This window comes from Passer domesticus, chromosome 14 (genome assembly GCF_036417665.1).
Source record: "Passer domesticus isolate bPasDom1 chromosome 14, bPasDom1.hap1, whole genome shotgun sequence".
NCBI classification, from domain to species: domain Eukaryota; kingdom Metazoa; phylum Chordata; class Aves; order Passeriformes; family Passeridae; genus Passer; species Passer domesticus.
In genome coordinates this window covers 17,730,706-17,754,177 of record NC_087487.1, presented here as the reverse complement: position 1 = coordinate 17,754,177, position 23,472 = coordinate 17,730,706, and the positions used below count along the sequence as shown (strand labels likewise).

Here is a 23,472-nt window from a genome sequence, read left to right as displayed (position 1 = left end):
TTGAGGCATTTAACAAGGGCGTGGCAGCCCCAAACTGGGAGATGAGATTTTCTGCAGCCAAGGAGCTGCCTGAAGGTGTGTGCACATGTGGATCAGTGCAGTTTTCCCTGCCACCCAGGCTGTATTTCCCCTGTCCCAAGAGCTGCTGTGGCCTGGTCACATCGTGGCTGATCATTAAGGAAAATGTTTAATATGGCCCAGCTCAACATGCACTCCTGGATGTGTACTCACACCACTCCATCTACATAATCCTCCAGCTGATCCACACCCAAAAGGATTTTTCCCCCTTTCAAATAGTTTTTGCACCTTTGAGCAAAGGAAAATGTGAGCACAGGGTATTTTCTCATGCACCAAATTATCTGCAACCCATTTTTGGGGCTCTGTGCCCTCTGATGGCTTTGGAGTCATGGCAGGGGTTGGATACCAGCAGGCTCATCTCCTCTCTGGCAGCATCCCAAGCAAATTGGAGGTGCTGGGTGGGGTAGTGCCCATGCTGGGAGCGTTTTGGGGGCTGCAGCTCCTGTCTCACAGGTCACCACGGACCTCCGGCACCGCTGCACCGACGGCCACACCGGCACCTCCGTGTCCGCCCCGATGGTCGCGGGCATCATCGCCTTGGCTTTGGAGGCAAAGTAAGTGCAACCTGCTCAGGAGAAATGTTCCCTCACTTAGCACCTGCTGAGCAAAACCTGAAAGAAACAAGGTGGTTTTGTTTCTTCTGGAGTGACCGAAATGGCACAGAGTTGTTTTAAATCGCTCCTTTCTGGCAGTGTTGTTGTTTGGAATCTGATCTTCCCACAGGTGTTTTATTGATCTAATTCTTCATGTGTTGCCAACACTGTTGAAAAGTTTGGGGTTGGTGACATCAGTCAGGCTTTTCAGTAGGTGCATTGGAACCACTGACAGCCAGCTCCAATGGGAGTTTTATAAATACTTCCCAGGAAAAAAAAGTCGGAAAACATCACAGACATTGGGAAATGTCAGCAGAGTGATGGTTTTCAGCAAGTGTTGCATTTCTGGGGAAAAAGGACTACTTTTTCATTATGTCAAAAACTCACAGAACCTGATTTTCAGTAACACACCCCTGGTTCAAACAAGCTGCTCTTTTCCTCTTGTCCCCATCCCAGTCCCATCCTGGTTCCATCATGGTCCCCCAGCCCAGGAAGAGCCTTGGGCATCCCTGTGCTGCTTCATGGAGTGTCTTCTCATGAGCTTATTATTATTTTTATGGAGTGGAAATAAAATCAAGGCTGGGAATAAGAATAAGCCTCAGGGCAGTGCTGCACTCTCATCCAGGGATGGTGATTGTGGCTCCATTCCTCCTCGTCTGGTTTAATCCCAACACCCAGGTCGGGTGAGAGCATTTCCGGAGATGCAGTTTTCATTACAAATATATTAAAAGCTTTAGATGTAATTTCTGAATAGTTTAGCTGAGGCATAAACCGCAACATTAACTACCAGAGCTTGGTGCTCAGGCATTCCATTATGACAAGAGAGAATAAATTGAATTTCTTTCTTTAAATGTTGCTCAAGAGCAATATAAATCCCAGCTCGAGATGCCGAACAACTGACTGTAAGTAAAGTGAGGAAAATTCTCCAGCAATATCCCTGAGCTGGGGTCATGAGGGGGCTCAGAAGCACAGAGCACTCAGTGTCCAGCACCTCTGAACACACAAACCCAGCCTGGGGAGGTAGAGGCGATTTGGGTTTAATTTTTCTGTTTAATGAACAACCCAGGTTTTATTTCCAGCAATTTTTTGCTGTTGTTTCTCTAAAGGGAAGGTTTGCTCAGCACTGTGTATTAGTGAGCTGCTGAGCCCACCATCCTGCCTCAGCTTTGCTCTCTGCCTCCTTCAGAAAAATGGGGAAAACCTTCCTAATTTGCTTCATTTCTACCCTAGAGCCTGAAAGCTAAATGGCCTTATCCAGGAGTAAATCCTGCAATTCCCATGGGCATGTGGGGCATACCACTCTGCTCAGGCTCCTCAAGTGGTGGCAGGGTGTCAGCATTTAAATCATCAATTCTTGCTTTTTTTCAAGCAGGAAAAAGGAAAGAGGGGTGGCTGGTGTGGTTTTTGTTTTTTTTTTTTTTTAACTCAGTGGGGTACCTGCTGCTGCTGGGAGGACTGGGAACAGCAGAGCCACCCCATGAGCCACGTGTCTTTGCAGCCCCCTGCTCACCTGGAGGGATGTGCAGCATCTGCTGGTCAAAACCTCGCGGCCGGGGCACCTACGAGCGCCCGACTGGAAAACCAATGGAGCAGGGCATAAAGGTGAGAGAGCATGGGGATGGCAGGGCAAGAACGGGCAGCCGAGGGAAAATAAAGGTCTCCTGAGCTTCACTTATCGGGACAATTCACTGTGGGTGGCCACTATCAGGTTCATTCCTACCTTCAGGCTGTTAAGTGGAGGGAGGACAGGGCAGTAATTCATGGGGTGAGATGTTGGAACTCTTGCTTGGTGGAGATTTGGAAAACTTGTTTGGTGGAGACTCTCTTGAGCTGCAGAGTTTCTTGCTGCCTTCCTTGGGCTGCTCCCAGCAATGGGTTTTCCATGGTGCCCGTGTGGATTTGGGATGTAAGTTGGCCAGAGTGATGAGCTCCATGTGCTGAAACACCTCACATCCCAACAGGGTGAACTCCACATTCCCTGATGCTTGGGGGATGCTCCACCAAGCACTGAGGAGGAGCTCCTGATCCCTGCTGGGAAGGCTGAGGGTTTCTGAGTCTTCTCTCTTTCCAGTTAGCCATCTATATGGCTTTGGGCTGGTGGATGCTGATGCTATTGTGGTGGAAGCCAAGAAGTGGAGGATGGTTCCTCCCCAGCACGTCTGCGTGGGAAGCCTGGACAGGGTGCCCAAGTGAGTGTTGTGGGGTCTGTGCCCATGGCTCAGTGAAGTGCAGGTCCTATTAGAGCTCTCCAGGGCCAGCTTTGACAGTGGGTGGGGTTTTTTCCCTGCTTTTGCAAGATTTTGCTTCCCAGATGAGTGATCAGCAGGGAATTTTTGAGGGCAGACAGTGTGAGACCAAACCCACCTTGCCTGCTGGGTCCTTCATGAGCAGTGATGTGTTAGTCTCTCCACCCTTATACTGAACACTTTGTCTTGATGGAAGACACCAAAAACTGGTGATTTGTTGCAAAGATTACCAAATTTCCAGTGTCTTGGTTCTCTTTGAATTTGGCTTCAGGTTTATTCCAGCTCAGGTTCACATCTCATCCTTGGTAGGTCAGTCCCCTCCTAGGTGAAGAGTGGGATCAGGGATGTGACCAAGTGGACACTCCTCATTTACCAATGCCTGGCTGTACAGCAAGACAGTTGTTAATCAGAAAAGTCTTTTAGAGACTTGCATATGCAAAACAGGAATGAGTGCAGAGCCAAGTGTGTTCATGAAGCTATTTATCTGATACAGACACTAATTACAGCCCAAAGAGGAGTGCTGCACTCGTAATTATAATAAAGCAGCGCCCTTGCAGCCCATAAGGCATAGATCTTCGAAGCACTTCAAACTCATCTGGTTACCATCCAGCAATTCAGCAAATTCCCCTGCTAGGACACTGGGAATTGCAGTGGCAGATAAGATAATTTTTGCTGTGAAGCAGCAGGAGACCAGGGTCTCATCTAACAGGGCGTCCATGCCTGGGAGCCAGGGGCACTCTGTCCCCACCCTGACGCCGTGCCCTGTCCCTGGCAGGTACATCCGAGCTGACCACGTGCTGAGGGCCAGCACGCTGAGCAGCGCCTGCGCCGAGCAGCGGGAGCAGCACGTGCTGTACCTGGAGCACGTCGTGGTGCGGCTCAGCATCGCCCACCCGCGCCGGGGGGACCTCCAGATCAGCCTCATCTCCCCAGCCGGGACACGGTCACAGCTCCTGGCCAGGAGGTGAGAGCAGCCGGAGCCACGGCGTGTCTGGGCTGGGCAGCACCCTCCTTTAGGGGGTTGCTGTAAGTTTTCTTGGGTTTTGGGGGGAAGGTGGGAAGCATGCGCAGGTTTTAGCTGCAGGGGAGGTTTGTGCAAGGGTGTGTGTGTGTGCAGGGAACCCCAAAATCCTCAATTTAGGATTTTAACCCATCTACCTTTTCTGATAAAATATGACATTCAAAATCACATTCCTTGGTGTGTGGCATTACCTTTGCAGGGTGTTTGACCACTCCAATGAAGGCTTCAAGGGCTGGGAGTTCATGACTGTGCACTGCTGGGGGGAGCGGGCGGCGGGGGAGTGGACCCTGGAGATCCATGACACGCCGTCCCAAGTGCGCAACCCCGCCGTGCAAGGTAAGGATCCCCCAGTGCCCACCAGGCCCTCCTGCTCCCAAATCCCTTTCTAGGCTGCTTCGCTTGGCTGTAAATTTTGCCGTGAATTTTATGGTCTTCAGCAAAACTGTATTGCCCAGATTTTCAAGAATGGGAATGGAATGTTAGCTCTGAACGCAGGAGGCTGCTGGTCTGGCTGAGCTGGGGGCTGGTTTTCTCACAGCAGCAGCAGCAGTAGCAGTAAACTGGCTGCACCCGAGAGCCAGGTTTCCAAAATTAAACTGTAATGAGTCAAAACGAGGAAACCCAAGAGCTGTAATTGTTGTTTGTTTGTTTTGCTTCACTGCTGGGACATCTGGCATGTGGGTTGGTTGTGCAACGGCGCAAGGGGACCATGCCCCTCGGGCTGCAGACGCAGGGACATCCTCCCTGGACTGCCACCATGCTGGTGGGGGGTGGCTGGGCTCAGGCTGGCCCCCTGCATGTCCCCAACCCTGCTGTGTCCCCCCTGCCCAGCTTGGCCGCCTGCTGCCTGACCCCTTCCCAGCACAGGAGCCGTGTGGGCAGGATCCGGCCCCGCCTCGCTGGCTGGGGGCAGCGGGACATGAAGCATCCTGCCTGGGGCTGGCGTGTGTTGTGGGGGTGTTAAATCCACACAGTCATTGATAGGAAGCCAGAAGTATATTAAAAATTTCTCCCACGCTACTTTCTGGCGGGAGGTGCGCATGGAGGTGCATTGCACAGAAAGTGTTTCTGTTTGCTGCCTTCACCCCAAATCTTTTGAACTCAAAGAGCAGCAGCAAAGCGCCCACAGAGCTGCTTTTGCCCCGGTATTTACAGTTTGTGGATGGTGTTTCTGAGCCCCTCACGGGCATCAGGGTTTGGCAAAACAAAATGAAAACGAGTGCATTAAGTCATCCCCTCAAAAAGTCTGAACTGGGTTTGAAGGAGAGAGGGCACAGCAGGAGGAAAAAAGGAAAGATGCTGCCAGCTCTTAGCAGAAATTAGTATTAAATGTTAATTTAATACCACTAAATTGGTTAATTTAATATAAATTAAATACTATGAGTGTCATGTTGCTGGTACTGCTGCACCCCACATCAGCCCTGTGCAGCCTGGGCTTTCCTCATGGAGGATATTTTAGATTTAAAACAAATTCAATTCTTTTGGCAAAGGCACTTCCCCAGCTGATGCTGCCGGAGCTCGGCCCTTTGCAGGCTCCAGACCAGCACTGCTCTGTGCAGCAGGTGTGTCCTCTCATGCCTTTGGGAGAGCCAAGGGATTTGGGTATTGCAAATTTTAAGCCCTTCCTGGTAACACAGGGATTAGGAGGTAAAGCCAAGCACGGTGCAGGCATGAAGTGACTCGCATTGATGGGGAATTGGAATAAAAGCAGCATTGGAAAGAAGCAGAAGCATTTTTGGACTCTCTCCCCTAAGCCATGTGGCTTGTGGAGGGTCTTGGTGTGGGTGTAAGGCCGTGGGGGGGTCTCACCAGGTGCACTAGAGTGTTTTGGGGGATGTCAAGCTCAGACTTCTGTTGTGTCAGGCAAAGAGAGGGCTGGACCAACAGCAGCAAGAAATAATCCAGTGTGTGCCGGGTGGCTTTTGTCAGACAGAAATAATCCTCTATTGTGGAGCTTTTAAAATTACTGGTTCTCTCCAGTGTTGGACTCGGAGACTGTGGTGATGCTGCAGTTCTTCAGATGAGTTATGGAATTAAAAATCCCTTGTAAGTGGCTTAAACAGCTGCATTTGTGTGGGCTGGAAGCTCAGGGGCTCATGAACATTTCTGGGTATTCACTGTTCCCTTCGGCATTGCTGTGCCAGCAGTGACACCCTGATGGTCCAGCCCACCCTCCTGCTTCCCCCAAAACCGGGTCCCCCAGAGATGGGGGAGACAGGGAGCGGGGTGGGTGACATTGTGTCTGCCCCACAGGGAAGCTGAAGGAGTGGAGCCTCATCTTCTACGGGACGGGCGAGCACCCCTACACTGCCCTGAGCGGGCCCCAGTCCCGGGGCAGGTCACTGGAAGCGCCAACCTCGGAGATGGAGCCGTCGAGAGCCGCCTTCCTGCAGAGCCAGGTGGAGGTGGCGGAGGAGGAGGAGGAGTATTCAGGTAAGAGCTGCCTGAGCTGCCACGGTGTTCCCCCCAGAGTACCCAGGAAAATGAAAACCCTGATAAAAACTGGGCCTGATCCTGCCTGGGGCTGAGGCGGGCTGGGAGGAGCAGGGCCTGTGGCCAGCATGGGGCAGCAGGATGGTGAAATTAGAAGGTAGGAAAATGCCCCGTCCCAGCCACAAATTGGTGGTGCAGCTGTCTGAGGGGTAAAAAAAGCTCCTCTGCCCACCTTCCCTCCTCCAGCACAGGCAGGGGCGGGTGTCTCTGCTGCTCCCTGAGGAGCAGGTCCCTCCTTCAAAGCTGCTCTTGCATCACTGCTCAGCCAGAGGATGGGATTCATTCTGGGAAGGATGAGCTGCAGGAAAGACAAGCACCCAAAGCCACGCAGCTCCATAGAATAGACAGGATAAAATTTAAAATATAATAGATATAGGATAGAGAATAAGATGGGGGAAGGGTCCAGGTGTCCATTGGTCCAGGGAAGGTGTGCTCAGGGCATCCTGGCAGTGATGTCTGGAGGGTGCTCAGCTTCTCCCACACTGAGCTGGTCTCTCCCTCCTCAGGTCCGTGCCACCCTGAGTGTGGTGACCAGGGCTGTGATGGCCCCAATGCTGACCAGTGCTTGAACTGCATCCACTACAGCCTGGGCAGTGTGAAAACTGGCAGGTGAGTGGTGGTGGGGTGTCCCCATGGGGTCTCCAGGTGACAGCAGCTCCTTTCCTCAGGTCTCACAGCTTGGTGTGGGTGATAGATGTTTGCATAGCAAAAGAAGTGTATGAGAAATTAAATGGGTGGAGGAGGAGGCGTGAGGATCCCTGTCCTGAATTAGGGTGCAGTGGGGTAGAGGACATGGAGCTGGAGAGTCCTGGAGGATCTTGACCACATAATCATGTTGGGGGAAGAATCTTTGACTTCACAGGCTGAGGTCACCCACACCCAAGGGACAGCCAGCTGAACTGTCAGGAACTGGGGTTTGCACTCCTCAGCCTCTTGGGATGGCACAGGGAAACTTTACCTACAGCTGGGACAAGAGATTCCCTATCTCCATATTAAAGCTGTGACTTCCAAGACACTGTAAATCAAAGAATAAGAAGTAAATGAGCTCCAGTTGCTGCCAGGGCTGGGGGGCACCCCAAACACAGCGAGCAAGGGGACAGGGGCGGGTGCCTGAGCGGGAGGTGACCGCTGCTGGCACCAAAGGCCAGTGCCACCATTTCCCTCCCCAGGATGTGTGTGAGCTCGTGCCCCGCGGGGTTTTTCGGCGACAACGGCGCCCGGCGGTGCCGGCGGTGCCACAAGGGCTGCGAGCGCTGCGTCGGGAGGGGACCCAGCCAGTGCACGGCCTGCAAGAGGAACCTCTACCACCACCCCGAGATGGGCACCTGCCTGCTGCTCTGTCCTCCTGGGTTCTACGCCGAGGAACGTAAGGATGGTTATCACCTGCAAGTTGCAGCATGAGGACGTGCAGGGGTTGCTTCTATTTTAAGTGCTCTGGGTGGAGAACACACCTTGATTCTTGAGTATTGGCTTTGAATTTCCCTCTTGACACACTTTGCACGGTGAAGGGAGGAGGGAAACCTCTGGGTGTTCAGAGGGTGGTGCAAAGCAGAGGTACTCAACTTAATTAGAAGACTGTAATTAATGATCATGGCTGCTTGCAAAGCATATTTCTTTTTAGCAAGTGGTGACAGATAAGGTCACCTGCAATGGCAGGGATCTGCTGGGGAGGGATGTGCCTTTCCACCCTGGGGAGCTGGTGCTGGGGTGCAGTGGGGCTTTGCAGCTCTGACTGCTGCTTGCAAATCACCATCCTGATTTTATTCTCCCTGCTTTGCTTTGTTTTTTGAAAGGTCAGAAACGCTGTCTGAAATGTCATCAAAGCTGTAAAAAATGTGTCGGCGAAGCAGACAAATGTACTGCATGCAAAGAGGGATTCAGGTAAAACACCAGCACGGGAGGAGTTCATACCTGCAGCACTCATACCTGTGGTTTAAATTTGGGAAAACCGATGGGAAATTAAGAGAGTGAATTAAGTTCAAGACCAGAGATCCTGCTTCCATGGTGCTGCAGCTGTGGTGCAGTATGCTGGAGATCTGGGAATTTAAAGATGGTGATTAGCGTCTCTTTCTTAGCTGAAAACCGTGATTTAAATTTAATTTCATTTTCCCCAGCTCTTTCCAGGGTGCTGGGTAAGTGCTGTGTAGAGCTGGTACCAGCCTGAGCTGCTTCAGGCAGGCTGAGAATGCTCCCTGAAAATGCAGAAACCCTTCCCTCAGATTCATCCATGCTGAAATTTTATTTGATGTACCTGTTGAATGGGGTTAGTACAGGACAGTGATTTTCCAGCGCTGCAGGGGCAGACAGGGCAGCCCTGACCCTCTGAGGGCCACTGGGTGCCACTGCTGCTGGCCCCGTGGCATCTGTGGGACACAGAGCCCAATGTCAGCACTAGGGAAAAGCTGTTTTCCATCCCCAATTGCTCATGGAAGTACAATCCCATAGCAGTCTGCACTGTTCAGGCACTGTGAGCCAGAGCCATGGTGTAGCAGTGGGGCTCGCTCAGACAAAGAAATTCCCTCTGCCAAAAGATTATCTACTCCCTCGGAAAAGCACAAGTGGAGGCACTTGTCAGACATAATCCACACGGTGCTTGTTTTTTATTGTCCAATATCCTTTTAAGCCAGGACTTCAAATCATCCCTGCCACGAAGCAGCACCGGCCCAGCCACGGCACTGAACCAATTTCCTTTTATTCTGGGGAGCCTCGCTGGTGCAAAAGGTCTTCAGGAGAGCCTGGCTGGCTGCCCATGGGAAAAAAATAATTTTATTTCCTCCTGGATCCTTAATTAAGGAACCGGCAGCTGTCCCTTTGGTCCAGGCAGGATTTTAATTTCTCCTAAAATGCTGGCTGGCTTTCCAACACCGCCTGCGCTGCAGGCTGAGGATACTGTGGGACACTGGGGGATGAGGAGATGGGAATGGGCTGTGTTGAGTCCCCATATCCTGTAGCTTTGGGTGCAAATGTTCTCTGCTTTCCTGGCAGCCTGGCAGGGGAGAGCTGTGTGCCAGAGTGTCAGCCTGCCATGTACCTGAGCCGGGAGCCCCGGCGGTGCGAGACCTGCCCCGCCAGCACAGGTATGTCCTTGGCCCCACAGCATCCCCTGCAAAACCCCAAACCCCTCTGCAGCAGGTGCCAATCCCCACTGCACCCCCCTGAGCCGAGGCACAGCGTGCTTGAGGGAAAGCAGTCCCAAGTCTCCAGCACGTCCCGTGAGGTATATGTTCATGCTGGAAAGGTTTTTAGGGGAGTTTTTACATTTTTATTAGAGCCATTTTTTATTTCTCGATCTCCCCGAAGCCAGGTGCTTCAGTTTAATAAGGTTGCGGGGGAGGCTGTAAAACCCTCTCAGGGTGATGGAAGGTGGCTTTGCAGCGGATAAAAATGTCAGGCAGCTGAGGTGTGTTATCCTGTGTTATCCCATGTTATCCCAGCCGCCCCACGGTGCTGGGCTGGCTTCCCCCAGCTGCCTCAAATTGCTCAGCATTCCCTTTAAATCCTGCCTTTCTTGCTTCCTGCAAGTCCAATTATTTTCCATTGTTAATGTTTGTGTCTGCCCTCAAAATCATCATAGATCTGATGATAATATGATCTCTAGACAATCCGTGTTCAGTGGCATGAACCTCTTCTATCATACATGGGCAATTGCCTTAGTCTAAATCCAAAATATTTATTGATCTTGTTGGCAAGGCTAGAAGGGAATGGGCTCTTAATCCCTGAAGAAAATTATTTTCCTTCTAATTCTTATTCCAGTCAGTGTGAAGGTACTCCACCACAATTATTTTTCCAGCCTTTTCTTTCCTCCTTTTCCTGCATAACCATTTCTCAAGCTTGGTGCATGGAAGCCCTTTAATGATACCATTTCCATCACTGAGCTTTGCTGTCCAGCCACAACACACAGGCATCAGAGTGGGGCCCTCTGCTTTCCCAGCTCCTCTCTGGAGCACTTTCCCCCTCCAGCTCCTCCTTGGCCCAGCTCAGCATCTTCTTTTCCACCCTGGTGCAAGCTTGGGAGTGGTGGCTGATGGCCCCAAGGGGATTTTGATGTGCTCTTCCTCCCCGAGCCCTGGTAGGCAGCTCTTAGCTCTGCAGAGGGACAGACACTGGGTCCCAGATGGGTTTTTTGGGATGGAAGCTGATTTGTTTGGGGTGGGAGCCAAGCACATGCACAGGACCCCATGGCACAACAAGTATCTAATTCACAAGCAAGACAAAGCCAAACTGGTGCCCCCATCACATGGGGCTGTGGCCATGCTTGCACTGTCTCCAAAACCACCCAGGTGCCATTTTTCCCTTTTCCCTGTCCCCACAGGGCCAGGCGAGGAGGACTGCACCCCCTGCACCCCCGAGGGCCCTGCACTCCACTGGCGCTGTGTCCCCACCTGCCGTGAGGGTTTCTACCCCGCCGACAGCCACGGGCTGCCCAACAAAGTCTGCAAGAGGTACAGAACCAGCAGAGCAAACCAGGGCTGATGGGGAGCACTGCCAGCCACGATGGGATCATGCTGGAAACAGCCCACAGCTTGATGGAAATTAAATCAGGGATGAGGGAGCCAGGGCAGCTGTGGGGCTGGACCCCACACGCCCCTGGCCTGTGGATTTCAGAGCAGGGGAGCTGCACGCTTCCCCACCAGAGCCAGCCAAGGTGGCTTCGGGCTACGGTGGAAGGGGCTCAGCCTCAGCCCCGGGCTCTCTGGGGGAGGTGTGGGAGGAGCAGCAATGTTTAGATAAATATTCCAGCTCTCAATTAAACCCGCTCCGTTCGCCCCGTGGCCAGGTTGGAGGAGTGTTCCCCCCTCCCTGGCCCAGCACGGGGCTGTGTGTGGAGACAGGGAGATGCCGCGAGGCAGCAATTTGCTCCCACTCTCTCCGGAGCTCCGCGCTTTAAGTGGGGAGTGGGAGTGGATTCAGCCTCATGAAAGCAAACATGAAAGGCAAGGATTAAAGTTGACTTGGGAACACACAACGCCATCCCTGCCTGCTGGGGTTTCACTCACCTGCACTGTTTCTTCAGCAGGGAGGAACAAGGGACCAGCATCCCTTCTCAGAGATTTCAGGCACAGTCTCCACAAGCCACTGTCCCCTGGCAGGAAGCACAGTGCTGAGCTCTTTGCTCTGATCAAATGGATGGGAGCAGCACAGGTTCCCTTTGCAGCTCTTTTTCTAGCTGGGATGGCTGGTGAGGTGCATGTCACACTGAATCTTCCCAGAAGACAAGAGCTTTTGGGATGTCACTATCTGTCACTGGGCATTGAGCTGACCTCACCAAACCCAAGGCTTTAATAACGTTTCAAGCTTCAAATCTGCCATTTTCCATATCCTCTGGTTTGGTCTGGCTGTGCCAGCAGATGTATTTTGCCTGACAGCCCACTTAGGGTGGCCTGGCCAGGGTGTTGGTGCTGGCTCAGGCCACAGCAAGGTCTCTGTCCCCAGGTGTGATGACCACTGCTCAGCCTGCGAGGGCTCCAGTGGAAACTGCCTCAGGTGTAAGGAAGGTTACAGCCTCCTCGGTGGCTCCTGTGTGACAAATGAAACCTGTACCAATGGTAAGTGGCAGAGCTGCTGGCACAGTAGTGCTCCCCTGGTAGCAAAAATGAGAGGTTTGGGGGATTCCCTTCACCATTTAAAGCTAAAAGTGCTGGAGCTCCTGGGCTTGCTGGGGCACGGCTGCAGCGGGCTGGGCTCCGGCTGTGGGGGGCAGGTGGCTCACCTGGCATTGCTTCTGGATATCTGCCTGTTGTTCAAACATATCCAAGCACTTGTATTTCTTATAGTTTAGTCTTGGGGCTAATTCTCCCACTCACTGCAAAGCTCCTTTTTTCCTTCATCAAAACCATGTGAAAGATGCCCTTAAAAAGTGACTCCTTTTCAATTCTGTCTCCCCCAACACTGGCACAGTTGCTGTGCCTGTTACGTGCAATGTTTGTTTATTTAAAATGTTAATCTGCTCTCATTTTCTCTTGTTCCTCACCCCGGCCTCCCAGCTGACAAGACTTTCTGTGAGATGGTGAAATCAAACAAGCTCTGTGAAAAGAAGCTGTTTGTGCAGTTCTGCTGTCAGACGTGTCTTATGGCCGGGTAAAGTTCAGCGGCTGCATCCATCCAGGACTTCCACTGACTGCCAGCCCAGTTTTGCCAAATGTTTAGGACAAAAGTTTATTTTTTCAGCTTTGGGAGAGTTTACATGGTGCTGTCAAGCATTCGCTCGTAAGTTTGATAGCTTTAATATCACTGTCGGCGCGTTTCTATAGCAATATGTTAAGCAGAGATTGGAGCGTACCCTGAGTGATCAAGGCCTGGAAGCAGCAGACAAGTGGTGATATTAACACTCTCAAACACTCCTGGTGAGCAGGGACCAATGCATGATCCACGTACACACACTTGGTTCTTCGCAGAAATCCCACTGATCCACCCGCTCCGAGCGGCCAGCGGGAGCCCTCGCCACGAGGGAGGCAGGACTTCACACATCTGAGGAAAGAGCTGATTCTGGCTCATTTTTGGTACCCTCTCGTGCCAGGTGCCAGCTGATCTAGCCCTGCACTGCCAGCTCTGTACATAGGTAAAACGATGAACCAGGCGGCTCGGGAGCGGGGCCCGCTCCGGCACTCCTGTTCGGATTCCGTCGCTCACCGCTTCCCTCTGGCCCTGGCAATAACTGGAGGGTTGAGGACCAAAGCCAGAGCTGCCCCACGAGGCTCTGCAGGTGTGCCAGCCCAGCAGGGCTTTGCCCTGCAGGTAACTGCAGCCAGGCAAAACCCGTGTGTGTGCCTACAAGGAGTCGTAGGGTTTTGGAGGGGGTGTTGTCCACACAGACCAGCCTTACCACGAAATGTATTTCCCTTATTTCCCTCCTGGAACTGCTTGTACATTGCTGATCAAGTCAGCTCTGGAACAAGCTAAATCCTTCCTCTAAACGAGATGTTGCCCCAGTTAATCTTTCTTGGCATTTTGCGTTACGATCCTCCCCCTGTTTTGCTGGGTACACCCCTCTCTCTCTCTCTCACAAAATCCTCCTGTTCATGGCAGTGATTTTTCTTGGGCATCTATTTCCCAAATGAGACATTCCAGGGATCCAGCCAGGAAACTTAATTCTACAAAACCCTTCCCCGAAACAAACCTTTTCATGCTCTCTCTTAATAGTAAGTCACGTGGTGTTTATATAATTGTGTTTAAAATATCCTTGGCTATGTTGTTTTACAGATTTTTAAAAAATAACTTATACAATCCTTGTTTTTTTTCTCTGTGGACTATTTTTTATATGGGAGTGGGGTATCTTTTTGTGTCTTATTCCTTCTCCTTTTCTCCTCTCTGACCCTGCAAAGCCACTCTTTGCACCAGACATATGTAAACACTCTTTCCTATGCTGCATGTTCTGATTTTCATTGTTAATAGTTTTAATGAGTTAAACCTTTCTCCAGTGAAATTCCCAGTATGAATTGTCACCAGTTCCACACGGAGCTGGGATAATCCCTGCTTGGTTTCAGCTGCAACGACACCTGCCCTGCCTGGGCTTGCCCACGAGAGCTCACCTCAGCCAGGTGAGGAGGGGAAAGCCACACTGTCTCCAGCCCTCACCTGCCTGGACCAAATCCAAGGAAAGATGGAGCTTTGGTGAACTGATCTTTAAGTTAATAAACTATTGATCTCCCCTGACAAATGAATCTGTGCTTTTTCCAAATTCATGCAGCCCTGACTGGAGGCACTGCACATCCTCACTTTGCTGGATAGAGCAGCTCCCCTGGCTGGAACTCCTGCTCAGTTCAGAGCACCTATGGGAGAAATGCTCAGGAACAGATGAGCTGCATCTGCAAAAACCTCACTGTTGTTGTTGTAAATGTCTTTAACCTCCAGAAGAAACTCAAATCCCAAATACCTGCCCTGTGCCAGGCTGGGCTGGTGCACCCAGGGCCCTCTTACTGGGGTTTGGGGCTGTGCTGGGGCACGGGTGGGTGAATTCTCCAGTGTGGGGGATCCTGGCTGAGCTGGCAGCAGGGCTTGCTCCCCTCAAACACTCATACAAGGAGCATCCTGAGCCCCCCAGTTCCCCACTGCAGTTCCCAGCACGGGGCCACTGTTCCCTGTGGGCTGTCTGGGAAGGAGAGGAGCTGCTGGTGTGGCTGGGCATGGAGGGAGCTGTGGAATCCTTTGTTTGCTGTGTTGGCTTTGCAACAACCATGGGCCAAGTGCCTGGATATCTGGAACTGAGCTTTTGAAGTGGGGGAAAAAAGAAAAGAATGGAGCCCTCCGACAAGGGAAGATGCTTTCTCAGAGATGTGCAGCTGTGGGCTCTGCATTTTGTTGGTCTTCACAATCAGATGATAAATGTGAATTAATCACACACAGCAATTCCTTTTGCTGCAGGATTTCCCTTTCAGTCTCAGGCCAAACCAGAGGTCAGAAAGGGGGTGACACGCTCCTGGCTTCTGCCCCTTTGGAAAATACTTTTGTGGAAAATACCAAACTTCATTTCTCCTGCTGTGTTAGTGAGAAAACAGGAGCTGTGGATCAGGAGCACTGTGCCAGCCTTCCAGTTCTCTGGCTCACAGCAGCTTGCCTCTAAATACTGCTCCCTGGTATATTTAGATGTACTGAAATGCTACAAAGAAAGCAAAATGCTTACTCTTACATCTTGACATAACTTAAAATACACACTGGGGAAGGCAATGCAATTTAAGATGACCAGTCCCCAGCAGTCCCAGCTCTATCCTGCTTTCTGCTGCCTTCCAGCCTGCCAGGAAAAGAAAAACAAATTCTGCACATTGAATTCATGCAACAACATCAGCTTCCAGCGTTTCCCTCAGAAATCATTCTTGTAAAGTAATAAAATTCAGATTATTTCTCCAAGCTGTTGCAATACTTGCTTGGAGCTATTAAAGTCTGACTGGTATGCTCACAGGATCAAAGTGGCTGTGTCTTCCAGATAAATGCATATTTAGGCAATTTATTAAAGCTCATTTCTCTGTTGTCTCTTGGCACCAAAGCCAAATCTATAATAGCTGTTTTCTGGAAAATCTTAGCACAGCCTGAGTCCTCGTTTGCAGTTTGGCCGTGGGGCTGCAGCCACGGCCATCTGCCATTGTGCAGTTGGCAGGTGGGGAGCACAGATCTTAAAAATCATTGCTTTGAGTTTCCACTGCAAAGAAAGGACTGTGGAGAGCTTGTGCGCAGTGTCTGAGACCCAGAATCCATCTGCTCGCAATTACAATTCTATTGTGGCTGCAGAGCTGAGGCAAACATGTATTGTGCTAAGGGAGACAGGTCCATGCTTTATTTGGCCTTGTCAGAGGCAGGACCTGCTTTCCAGGAGGCTGGAAGGAGTCTCCTTGCAAGAATGCCTGAAATGACTAAAGTCTCTGTTGTCTTTAACGCTGCATGATGCCTGAGTCACGTACAACAGCGCTGCTAATTCTCGGATTTTTCCTTGTGACAGCTCCCTCTTGTTCCTGCTCCCTCCTATGTTATAAAACAAATGCAGCTGTTATAAAAACCTGACTCTGTGCTTTCCCTTACAGCTTTGGTGAGGGAGTTTTCCCAGCAGGGAGCACAGGAGCCGCCTGAGTGATCCCTGGCAGGGCCAGCTCTGACGCTGCAGTCCTGGGCGCAGGCAGGCGTTGTGCCCAGGGTGATGCCCTGAGAAGCTCCCAAAACAAAAGCACAGCCATCCCTGAGCAGTGCCAAGCGTGGCAGCACTGTTTAGCCTGTTATCACATCCTCTGGGTTCACAGAAATGTCATGGCTCACAAAAATATCCTTCCCTCGACAGCAGCGCAGACAGAAATCATCCTTCCTCCTCCTGCTCCTTGAAGGCCTGGGAAGGATTTCCCCAGCAGCAATGGTGGCATTCAGCAGATTTTGGGGGTCTGGGGGTGTCCCTTTACGTGTCACTTTCAGCCCCGTCACCCCCAGCTGAGCCCTTCGCTGTGGTGCCAGGCAGTGCCCCAGCCTCAGACCAGGACCTGGGGGGAGCTCCTGGCCAGCCACAGCAGCCAGAGCCACCTCAGCTCTACTGCCAGCCCTTCCCTGCTGTGCCCCAAATTCCCAAAGCCGCTTTAGGGGGATGTAGTGACATTTGCAAGCACGTTTTGTCTCACAGATAAAGGGCGTGTGTGGCGCTGCAGCCTGTGGGGTGTTCCCAGCCCATCACAGCACCTCAGACCAGGAATGCTCATGGAAGTGACAGAGAAACTGCCCCAAAAGCTGCAGGGGGAAGGTGCTTGTGGGCAGCACAATGTCCAGGAGAGAGGCTGAGCTGCTGCTGGGGGGGATGGAAAGCACCGAGGGCTGAAGGTGCCCAGGGGAGCAGCAAGTGCTTGAGCACGGTTCTGTCTAAGGGAAGCCATGGCATGGAGCATGATCCTGCTCTGCCCGGATTCCTACAGATAAATCTGTGCCTGGAAGCACCAGAAGGTGCGAGGGAACCTCTGGGGGCACCTGTGCTGACAGCAAAGCCAAAAGCTCCCTCCTGGGCTCGTGAGCCATGGCTCAGGCTGGAGCCGGCCCTGAGTGGGGAGCGCAGCCATGGGGTGTGGGGCTGGAGCTGGCCCTGAGGAGAAGGGCAATGCAGGGATGGAGTGTTGGGGTTGTATCAGTCCCTGAGGAAAGGGGAACGGAGGGATGGAGTGCTGGGGTTGTATTGGCACTGAGGAGAAGGGGAGCACAGGAGTGGGGTGCTGGGCTGTATTGGCACTGAGGGGGGGAACGCAGGGATGGGGGGCTGGGGCTGTATGGGCCTCTCAGGAGAAGGGGAAGGCAGCGATGAGGTGTTGGGGCTGTATCGGCACTGAGGAGAAGGGCAGTGCAGGGATGGGGTGTTAGGGCTGTATCAGTCCCTCAGGAGAAGGGCGATGCACGGAGCTGTATCGCTCCCTGAGGGAGGGAACGCGGGCAGGGGCGGTCTGTGCCGTTCGCTGCCTCGGCGCTCGGCTGCCCGGGCTGCGCGTGCTCGGCGCTCGGCGCGGTGTGCTGCGGCGCGGCCTGGCGCGGAGTGTGGCCGTGTGTCGGTGTGTCGGTGTGTCCCGGTGTGTCGGTGTGTCCCGGTGTCCCGGTGTGTCCCGCGATGGTGAAGCTCACGGCGGAGCTGATCGAGCAGGCGGCACAGTACACCAACGCCGTCCGCGACCGGGAGCTCGACCTGCGCGGTGCGCGGGCCCCGCGGGGCGAAGGGGCTGTGCTGGGAGGGGGCGGCCGAGGGCTGAGGGCCGAGGGCTGGGGCCCGGGGGTATGGGGGGTTATGGGGGGTTATGGGGGGTTATGGGGTGTGCGGCGGGGCCTGGCCGTGGGACTGTACTGGATCCCGGAGGAGGGGCTGTGATGGGCTTTGGAGGGTCCGTGAAGCATCTCCCAGTGGGGCCCGGCGCCTCCCGAGGTGCCGAGGCGGGGCAGGGAGGTTGTTGGAGGGGCTGTGGTGGCCGCGGGATGGGGATGAGGGGCGCTTAAAGAGGCTCCCCTGGCTGTGGAACCTGCGGGGCATGCGAGGGGGTGAATCACAGAGTGGTGGAACGGTTCAGGATGGAAGGAACCTAAAATCGTCTCGTCCCAAGCGCCAAGAAGGGGAAACTGGGGGAAGTGTGGGAGGAACGTGCTGCGGTGGTGGGGTGGGATGTGCCAGAAAGGTGGGTTGGGCTCGGAGGACACGTCCAGGGTTCTGCTGAGGGGAGGAACAGGATTCCAAAAGCCATGAGGGCTGTTGGCTTTGAGGGGCAGGGTTTGGTCTGGGAGCCGTGTGGGGCAGAGTCGATCCCGAGGTGTTTTGTCTGAGCCTTGTCAGCACCCCCACTCCATCCCAGTTTGCCCCCCCCACGCTCTGCTCTGGGCACCACCCAACCCCTGCCCTCTCTCTCCCCCTCTCCAGGCTATAAAATCCCAGTCATTGAGAACTTGGGGGCCACTCTGGACCAGTTTGATGCCATCGATTTCTCTGACAACGAGATCCGCAAGCTGGACGGGTTCCCGCTGCTGCGGAGGCTGAAAACGCTGCTCATGAACAACAACAGGATTTGGTGAGGGGCTCTGGCCTGCTGGGGGCCTGGGCAGAGGGAAATGCTCTGGGAGAGAGGTGTGGGGGTCTTTCAGAGCTGGGCAGGGGCAGGGTGTTTGTTTCAGGAATAAAATCAGCACTGAGCGCTGCGTGGGCTCTTCCAGTGCCTTCCTCATTCAGTGCCAAAGGCAGTGTTTGTTGCTCAGCCAGGACAGGGAGATGCAGAGTTTGGATCTGGCCATGTTTGGATTTCAGTAATCATCTCCATAAAGACACAAAAAAAAAGGAATTCCTGCAAGGGAATGGATCTAAATCTCATATTGCACTGAATATTTGCAGTGATTTATTGTCAGCTTTATTAGAAAAGTGTTTTGGATCTCACCCAAACTTCTGCGAGTGCCAGACTGGGTTGTTCACAGGGAGATCCTCTCTGTTGCTGTTCCTCTCTGTATTCCCACCATTGCTAATCCCTGCCCTAAGTGAAACCTTTGTTTTCTGTTGTTCTCCAGTCGGATTGGTGAGAACCTGGAGCAGGCTCTGCCCAGCCTCACAGAGCTCATCCTCACCAACAACAACATTGCTGAACTGGTAAGCTGTCATGCAGGATAAAGCTAAACAAGCTTAAAATTTGTGGTTTTCATCCCTCTAATTAACCATTTTCCTGAGAGTAGTGCCATATCCCTTTGGCAATAGTTGGTTCTTTCTCTTTAGAGTAATATCCTAAGTTTTGGCAGTAGTTAATGGTGTACATCCTTTAATGAACAATATTTGCATCATGCAGTGGAACAGCAGTCACAAAGTTTAGTGGTTTTCCTATTAAAATAATTGTGATTTAATTAATCTCTAAAATAGTTATGAGTTCAGGAGCTATGTTTTCAAATATTTTATTTTTTTTTGCTAAAAGGGCTTAAAATTTCTTGCTGTGTTCTCTTTACCCAGGGTGAACTGGATCCATTATCAACAATTAAATCATTGACTTACCTGAGGTATGTAACCCACAAAGAAAAGCTGCTCTTCCCCTGGTGTTTGGCCCTGTGCTTTGGGCTGGGATGCTCTGCTTTTGATGAGCTGTGACAGATCCTTTATGTCTAAAAATTGAATTGATAAAGTGTTTGCTCTACTCTTAATGAGCATCTGGTAATTAATGTCTGAAGTTTTATATCACTGACAGGCTGTTGGGGTAATGAGATCTAACATCTCTAGAAACCAGCACACAAGTGCTCAAGTGAACTTAACCTTCAAAAACCCAAAACCAAAAGGTTTAATCTGTTGATAAAAAATAGTTCAAAATACACATAAACAAGGACTTTTCAGTAATATTACATTTGGTGTGAGGGACAGAAAGAAACACAGTTTGTCCTGTGACTTTTCAGTTGATCAGTGTCCAGACAGGAAAAATGATGTTTCAGTTATTTGGGGGAGTATTATGATTATTTTGAGGTTGTTCTTTATGTCATCCTTCAGTTAAATCTACTGAAGTTCTAAAGTGCAAGTTTTTATTATAGTTTCCATTACATCAAAGCACTGTCACTAAGCTTATTTCATGGTGTTGTTACCTGTTACAGCAGGAAGTACATGAATGCATTTCAAATATATTAATATATTTCAATACAAGTGTGTTTTAAAATATTTTGTAACCTTTATTTACTTCACAGCGTTCTAAGGAATCCTGTAACAAATAAGAAACATTACAGATTATATCTAATTCATAAAGTTCCCCAGGTCAGAGTGCTGGATTTTCAAAAAGTGAAGCTCAAAGTAAGTCTGCTTGCTTTTCATTTAGGTGGTTGGGGTTTTTTTTGTTGGGTTTTTTTTTATTAGGCCTTTTTTTTTGGGTGGGGGGGGTTATGTTGTTTTGTTGTTGTTGTTGTTGTTTTGGGTTTTTTGGTTGGGTTTTTTTTTTTTGTTGTTTTGTTTGTTTTTGGGGTTTTTTTAGGCCTTTTTGGGTGGGGGGTTATGTTGGGTTTTTTTGTTGTTTAGTTGTTTTGGGGTTTTTTTTGTTTGTTTGTTTTGGGGTGGTTTGTTTTGGGTGTTTGTGGGTTTGGGTTTGTTTTTTTGCATTCTTGAAAATTCAAATTCAAAGCGACCTTGTTGTCATAGCTGTAAATTTTATTGAATCTCTGTAAGTGGCTCTACAACGCTCTCATTGTTTTCTTTCATGGTTTCATTCTGTTAAGGAATATAATCTGTTTAATGATGTTTAATTATGTTTCAGTGCCTTTGTTTAGTGTTACTCTTTCCTGTCCCTCTGGTGTTGGGAGGAGAGCAGGAAAGAGCAAACAGCACAGCCCTGAGCTCTGGGTGGGGGATGAGTGTGGGAAAGAGCTCTTCATTTTAACAGCACAAGGCTGATAAATCTCTGAGTATTTGGGCAATGTTTATCTGCTTGTTCTCACATCTGGTCTCCATGTACCAGTTTCACTGATGAGGACGAGCCACAGTGTCTTTCTTGGCCGAGACAGAAGCTTTGCAGACTGTGATGTTCTCACCTTAACTTTGTGTGTGTGTGTGGTATCGCTGTAGGAGCGACAGGAGGCAGAGAAAATGTTCAAGGGCAAACGGGGTGCACAGCTTGCAAAGGATATTGCCAGGAGAGCAAAAACGTAAGATAAAACAAACAAATTTACACTGGCATCCTCCTTCAGAAACACCACTGGCTTTGTGTGCTGTATCAGGCAGAAAACTGAAATATCAGCTGCTGGCAGGATGCCTCAAAAGCTCCGGGAGCCACAAGTGCCTTGTCCAAGCACTTAGTTTTGGATGGTGGTGAACACATCTCAGAAGTATTTCTGAAAGAGCTAGCTTGGTCAAGGTGGATTCACTGAAGTCAACAAGCAGGAAACCTTAATTTTATGTTTGTTATTTAACTGCAGAGAGATGGCCATTATTTAATTTGTGGTTGGTGGAGTTTTTATCCTAGATGATTGGTTTTGTTTGGCCAAATTATTTTATTTCCCAAAATAAATAATTATATATTTATTATATTTATATAATTATATATATGTATTTATTTTGGGAATAAACTGCAAAATCTGCTGTAGTTAGGAGATGAAATACAAATGAAAATCTTTAATTAAGCTATTACAGTATGTATTTATTTAGTTTAATTGCTAAGTGGTACATCACATGTTTTGATCAACCTATTTGGTAATAAGAATTCACATCACAGCATTTCTAAATCCATGGTTAAATAGAAAAATGTGTTGAACTTATTTAGCATTTAAACCTTTAATAGATGGATTTGAGCTCGAGTTTGTGAGTGCAAAGGGATTCAGGTCAGGTGATCTCCTTAAAGCAGCAGCAGCAGCAGATAACCTTTATCTTTTGACTGTTAAGATGACTCCAGTTTAATGTAGGCTTTACTTTAGGCTGCTGTAATAACACATTTGACACATGGGAACAGAAACCCCATCTTCAATTACTCTTTATTTATCCACCCTGCTTTTGTAATGGCAGCAGAGCAGCTGAGTGTTCAGCACCATCCAAACTGAAGAGCTTTTGTCAACTGCCTGATGAATAAAGTTCTGCCTCTGAGCAGATGAAAAGGTGGGGGGGAATGAGGACAAGATGCTGGTGTTTCTGAAGGAGGCAGTTCTTCACTGTATCAGTTTGTTAACAAAGATAAGATACTACACTTGATGGAATGAAATGCTTTCAAACCTAGTTTGGAAGCATTTCAAGTTAAGAGAAGCAGCTACTCTTCAAAAAGTGTAACAGGTCTTTTTTTTAATTCGTTTGAAGCTTCAATCCAGGGGCTGGTCTGCCAACAGACAAAAAGAAAACTGGGCCCTCTCCAGGGGACGTGGAGGCAATTAAGGTAAATATGTCAGGAGAGAAGCTGTCATGGATCCAGACTGAACAAAAGTTTCCTTTGTGCTGTTCAGACAAACAGATCAGGGTGTCCTGGCTCTGGTTTAGGTTCTTTTTCTCTAAGTTTTCTTCTGACCTGTCTCTATTTTGAAAACTTCAATGAAATGTCAGTCTGAGCTTAGAGTCCTTCCAGTGGAGGGCGAGGTAATGATTTGCCATTTGTAGAATTTTCTAGAACCAGAATTTAGTAGAACTTCCCGAGGTGTTCAGCGTCCCTCAGCTGTCAGAATCCAGGTTGTGTGTGGTGTGAGCAGTGCCCAGGCTGTGTGAGGACTGAGCCAGCTCTCTCTCTGTTTCTCAGACTGCCATCGCCAACGCCTCGACCCTGGCGGAGGTGGAGCGGCTGAAGGGATTGCTGCAGGCGGGACAGATCCCCGGCCGGGAGCGCAAACCAGGTCACTCCGCCTCTGCTGCTCCTCCCAAACACAGCCCAGCCCTCTCCCTGCTCCCTGTGTCATCTCTGCTTGTCACCTCTGCAGCACGCCCCTGGCCCTGTGACGTGCCTGGCTGCAGGGCAGCTCCGGGCTGTCCCCTGCTCTCCCTGCAGAGCCAGGTGCCAAACAGGGCGCTCCAGAGTTCATCCCAGTTATTTAACAAAATTAGATTAATTGCAGAGTCTGGCCTCTGCTGAGCAGCGGTGCCTCAGCAGTGAGCCTGGCAGCTCTGCAGAGGTGGATCTCTGCTGCAGGCTGGCCGTAGCACCAGTTTCCTGCACGTCAGGGCTACCAGATTGTCCTTTCTGCAGAGGTTTTAAACTCTAATAAAGTCCCCGTTATTACTGTTCTGCAGAGGGGTGGGAAAAGGAGCAGCAACGTCAGCAGCCCCTGCCCTAAAACTCTGACGTGTCCTTTCAGGCCCATCGGAGGACGGCGAGGAAGAAATGGAGGAGGACACAGTGCCAAACGGCTCGTAGCGCGGGCCGTGCCCGCCGGAGCCCGTTCCTGTCCCGTGCCGTGCCGGTGTCCCCGGCGGGGCGCGCCCCCGCCCGCGCGCGTTTCGCTGTTCAATAAACGAGCGGTCCCTTTTTCTCCCGCTGGTCGCGTCCGCTTCCCGGCCGGGGCGGGGCGGGGCGGAAGGCGTTTAGGCGCGCCCTGATTGGCTGCCTTGCTCTTGCCCCTTCTCTCATTGGCCGGCGCAGCCATACGTCACTCCGGGCACTCTGTCAATGGTGGCGCGGCGCTTCCTGCCGGCGGC

At 50.9% G+C, this 23,472-nt stretch overlaps 2 protein-coding genes across 8 annotated transcripts in view; both read left to right on the top strand.

Moving 5' to 3' along the window:
• The window catches only part of PCSK6 (proprotein convertase subtilisin/kexin type 6), a 51,370-nt gene extending 38,809 nt beyond the window's left edge, over nt 1-12,561 (top strand). For 3 of the 4 annotated variants that reach the window (XM_064388712.1, XM_064388710.1, XM_064388709.1), the window contains 13 exons: nt 532-632; nt 2,170-2,273; nt 2,743-2,860; nt 3,693-3,881; nt 4,138-4,274; nt 6,192-6,371; nt 6,938-7,040; nt 7,601-7,797; nt 8,225-8,312; nt 9,417-9,508; nt 10,744-10,873; nt 11,865-11,977; nt 12,416-12,561. In XM_064388712.1, the coding sequence (XP_064244782.1) occupies nt 532-632; nt 2,170-2,273; nt 2,743-2,860; nt 3,693-3,881; nt 4,138-4,274; nt 6,192-6,371; nt 6,938-7,040; nt 7,601-7,797; nt 8,225-8,312; nt 9,417-9,508; nt 10,744-10,873; nt 11,865-11,977; nt 12,416-12,513 (1,650 nt within the window). In that variant the 3' untranslated portion in view covers nt 12,514-12,561. Of the gene's footprint in view, nt 1-531; nt 633-2,169; nt 2,274-2,742; nt 2,861-3,692; nt 3,882-4,137; nt 4,275-6,191; nt 6,372-6,937; nt 7,041-7,600; nt 7,798-8,224; nt 8,313-9,416; nt 9,509-10,743; nt 10,874-11,864; nt 11,978-12,415 lie in introns of those variants that run through there. The other variant, XM_064388713.1, reaches the window with a different exon arrangement.
• A 4,833-nt stretch (nt 12,562-17,394) lies between these two features.
• SNRPA1 (small nuclear ribonucleoprotein polypeptide A') lies at nt 17,395-23,309 on the top strand. 4 transcript variants are annotated; one of them, XM_064388564.1, is made up of 10 exons: nt 17,410-17,438; nt 17,473-17,569; nt 18,283-18,430; nt 18,918-18,996; nt 19,348-19,394; nt 20,064-20,166; nt 20,932-21,011; nt 22,150-22,225; nt 22,580-22,673; nt 23,133-23,309. In XM_064388564.1, the coding sequence occupies exons 2-10, from the start codon at nt 17,488-17,490 to the stop codon at nt 23,189-23,191; spliced, it is 768 nt and encodes a 255-aa protein (XP_064244634.1). In that variant the 5' UTR covers nt 17,410-17,438; nt 17,473-17,487; the 3' UTR covers nt 23,192-23,309. The 4 variants fall into 4 exon arrangements, with proteins under 4 accessions (XP_064244638.1, XP_064244634.1, XP_064244636.1 ...); XM_064388568.1 differs by having other exon boundaries at nt 17,395-17,569; XM_064388566.1 differs by lacking the exons at nt 17,410-17,438; nt 17,473-17,569 and adding an exon at nt 17,714-17,796.
• The last annotated feature ends 163 nt before the right edge of the window (nt 23,310-23,472 follow it).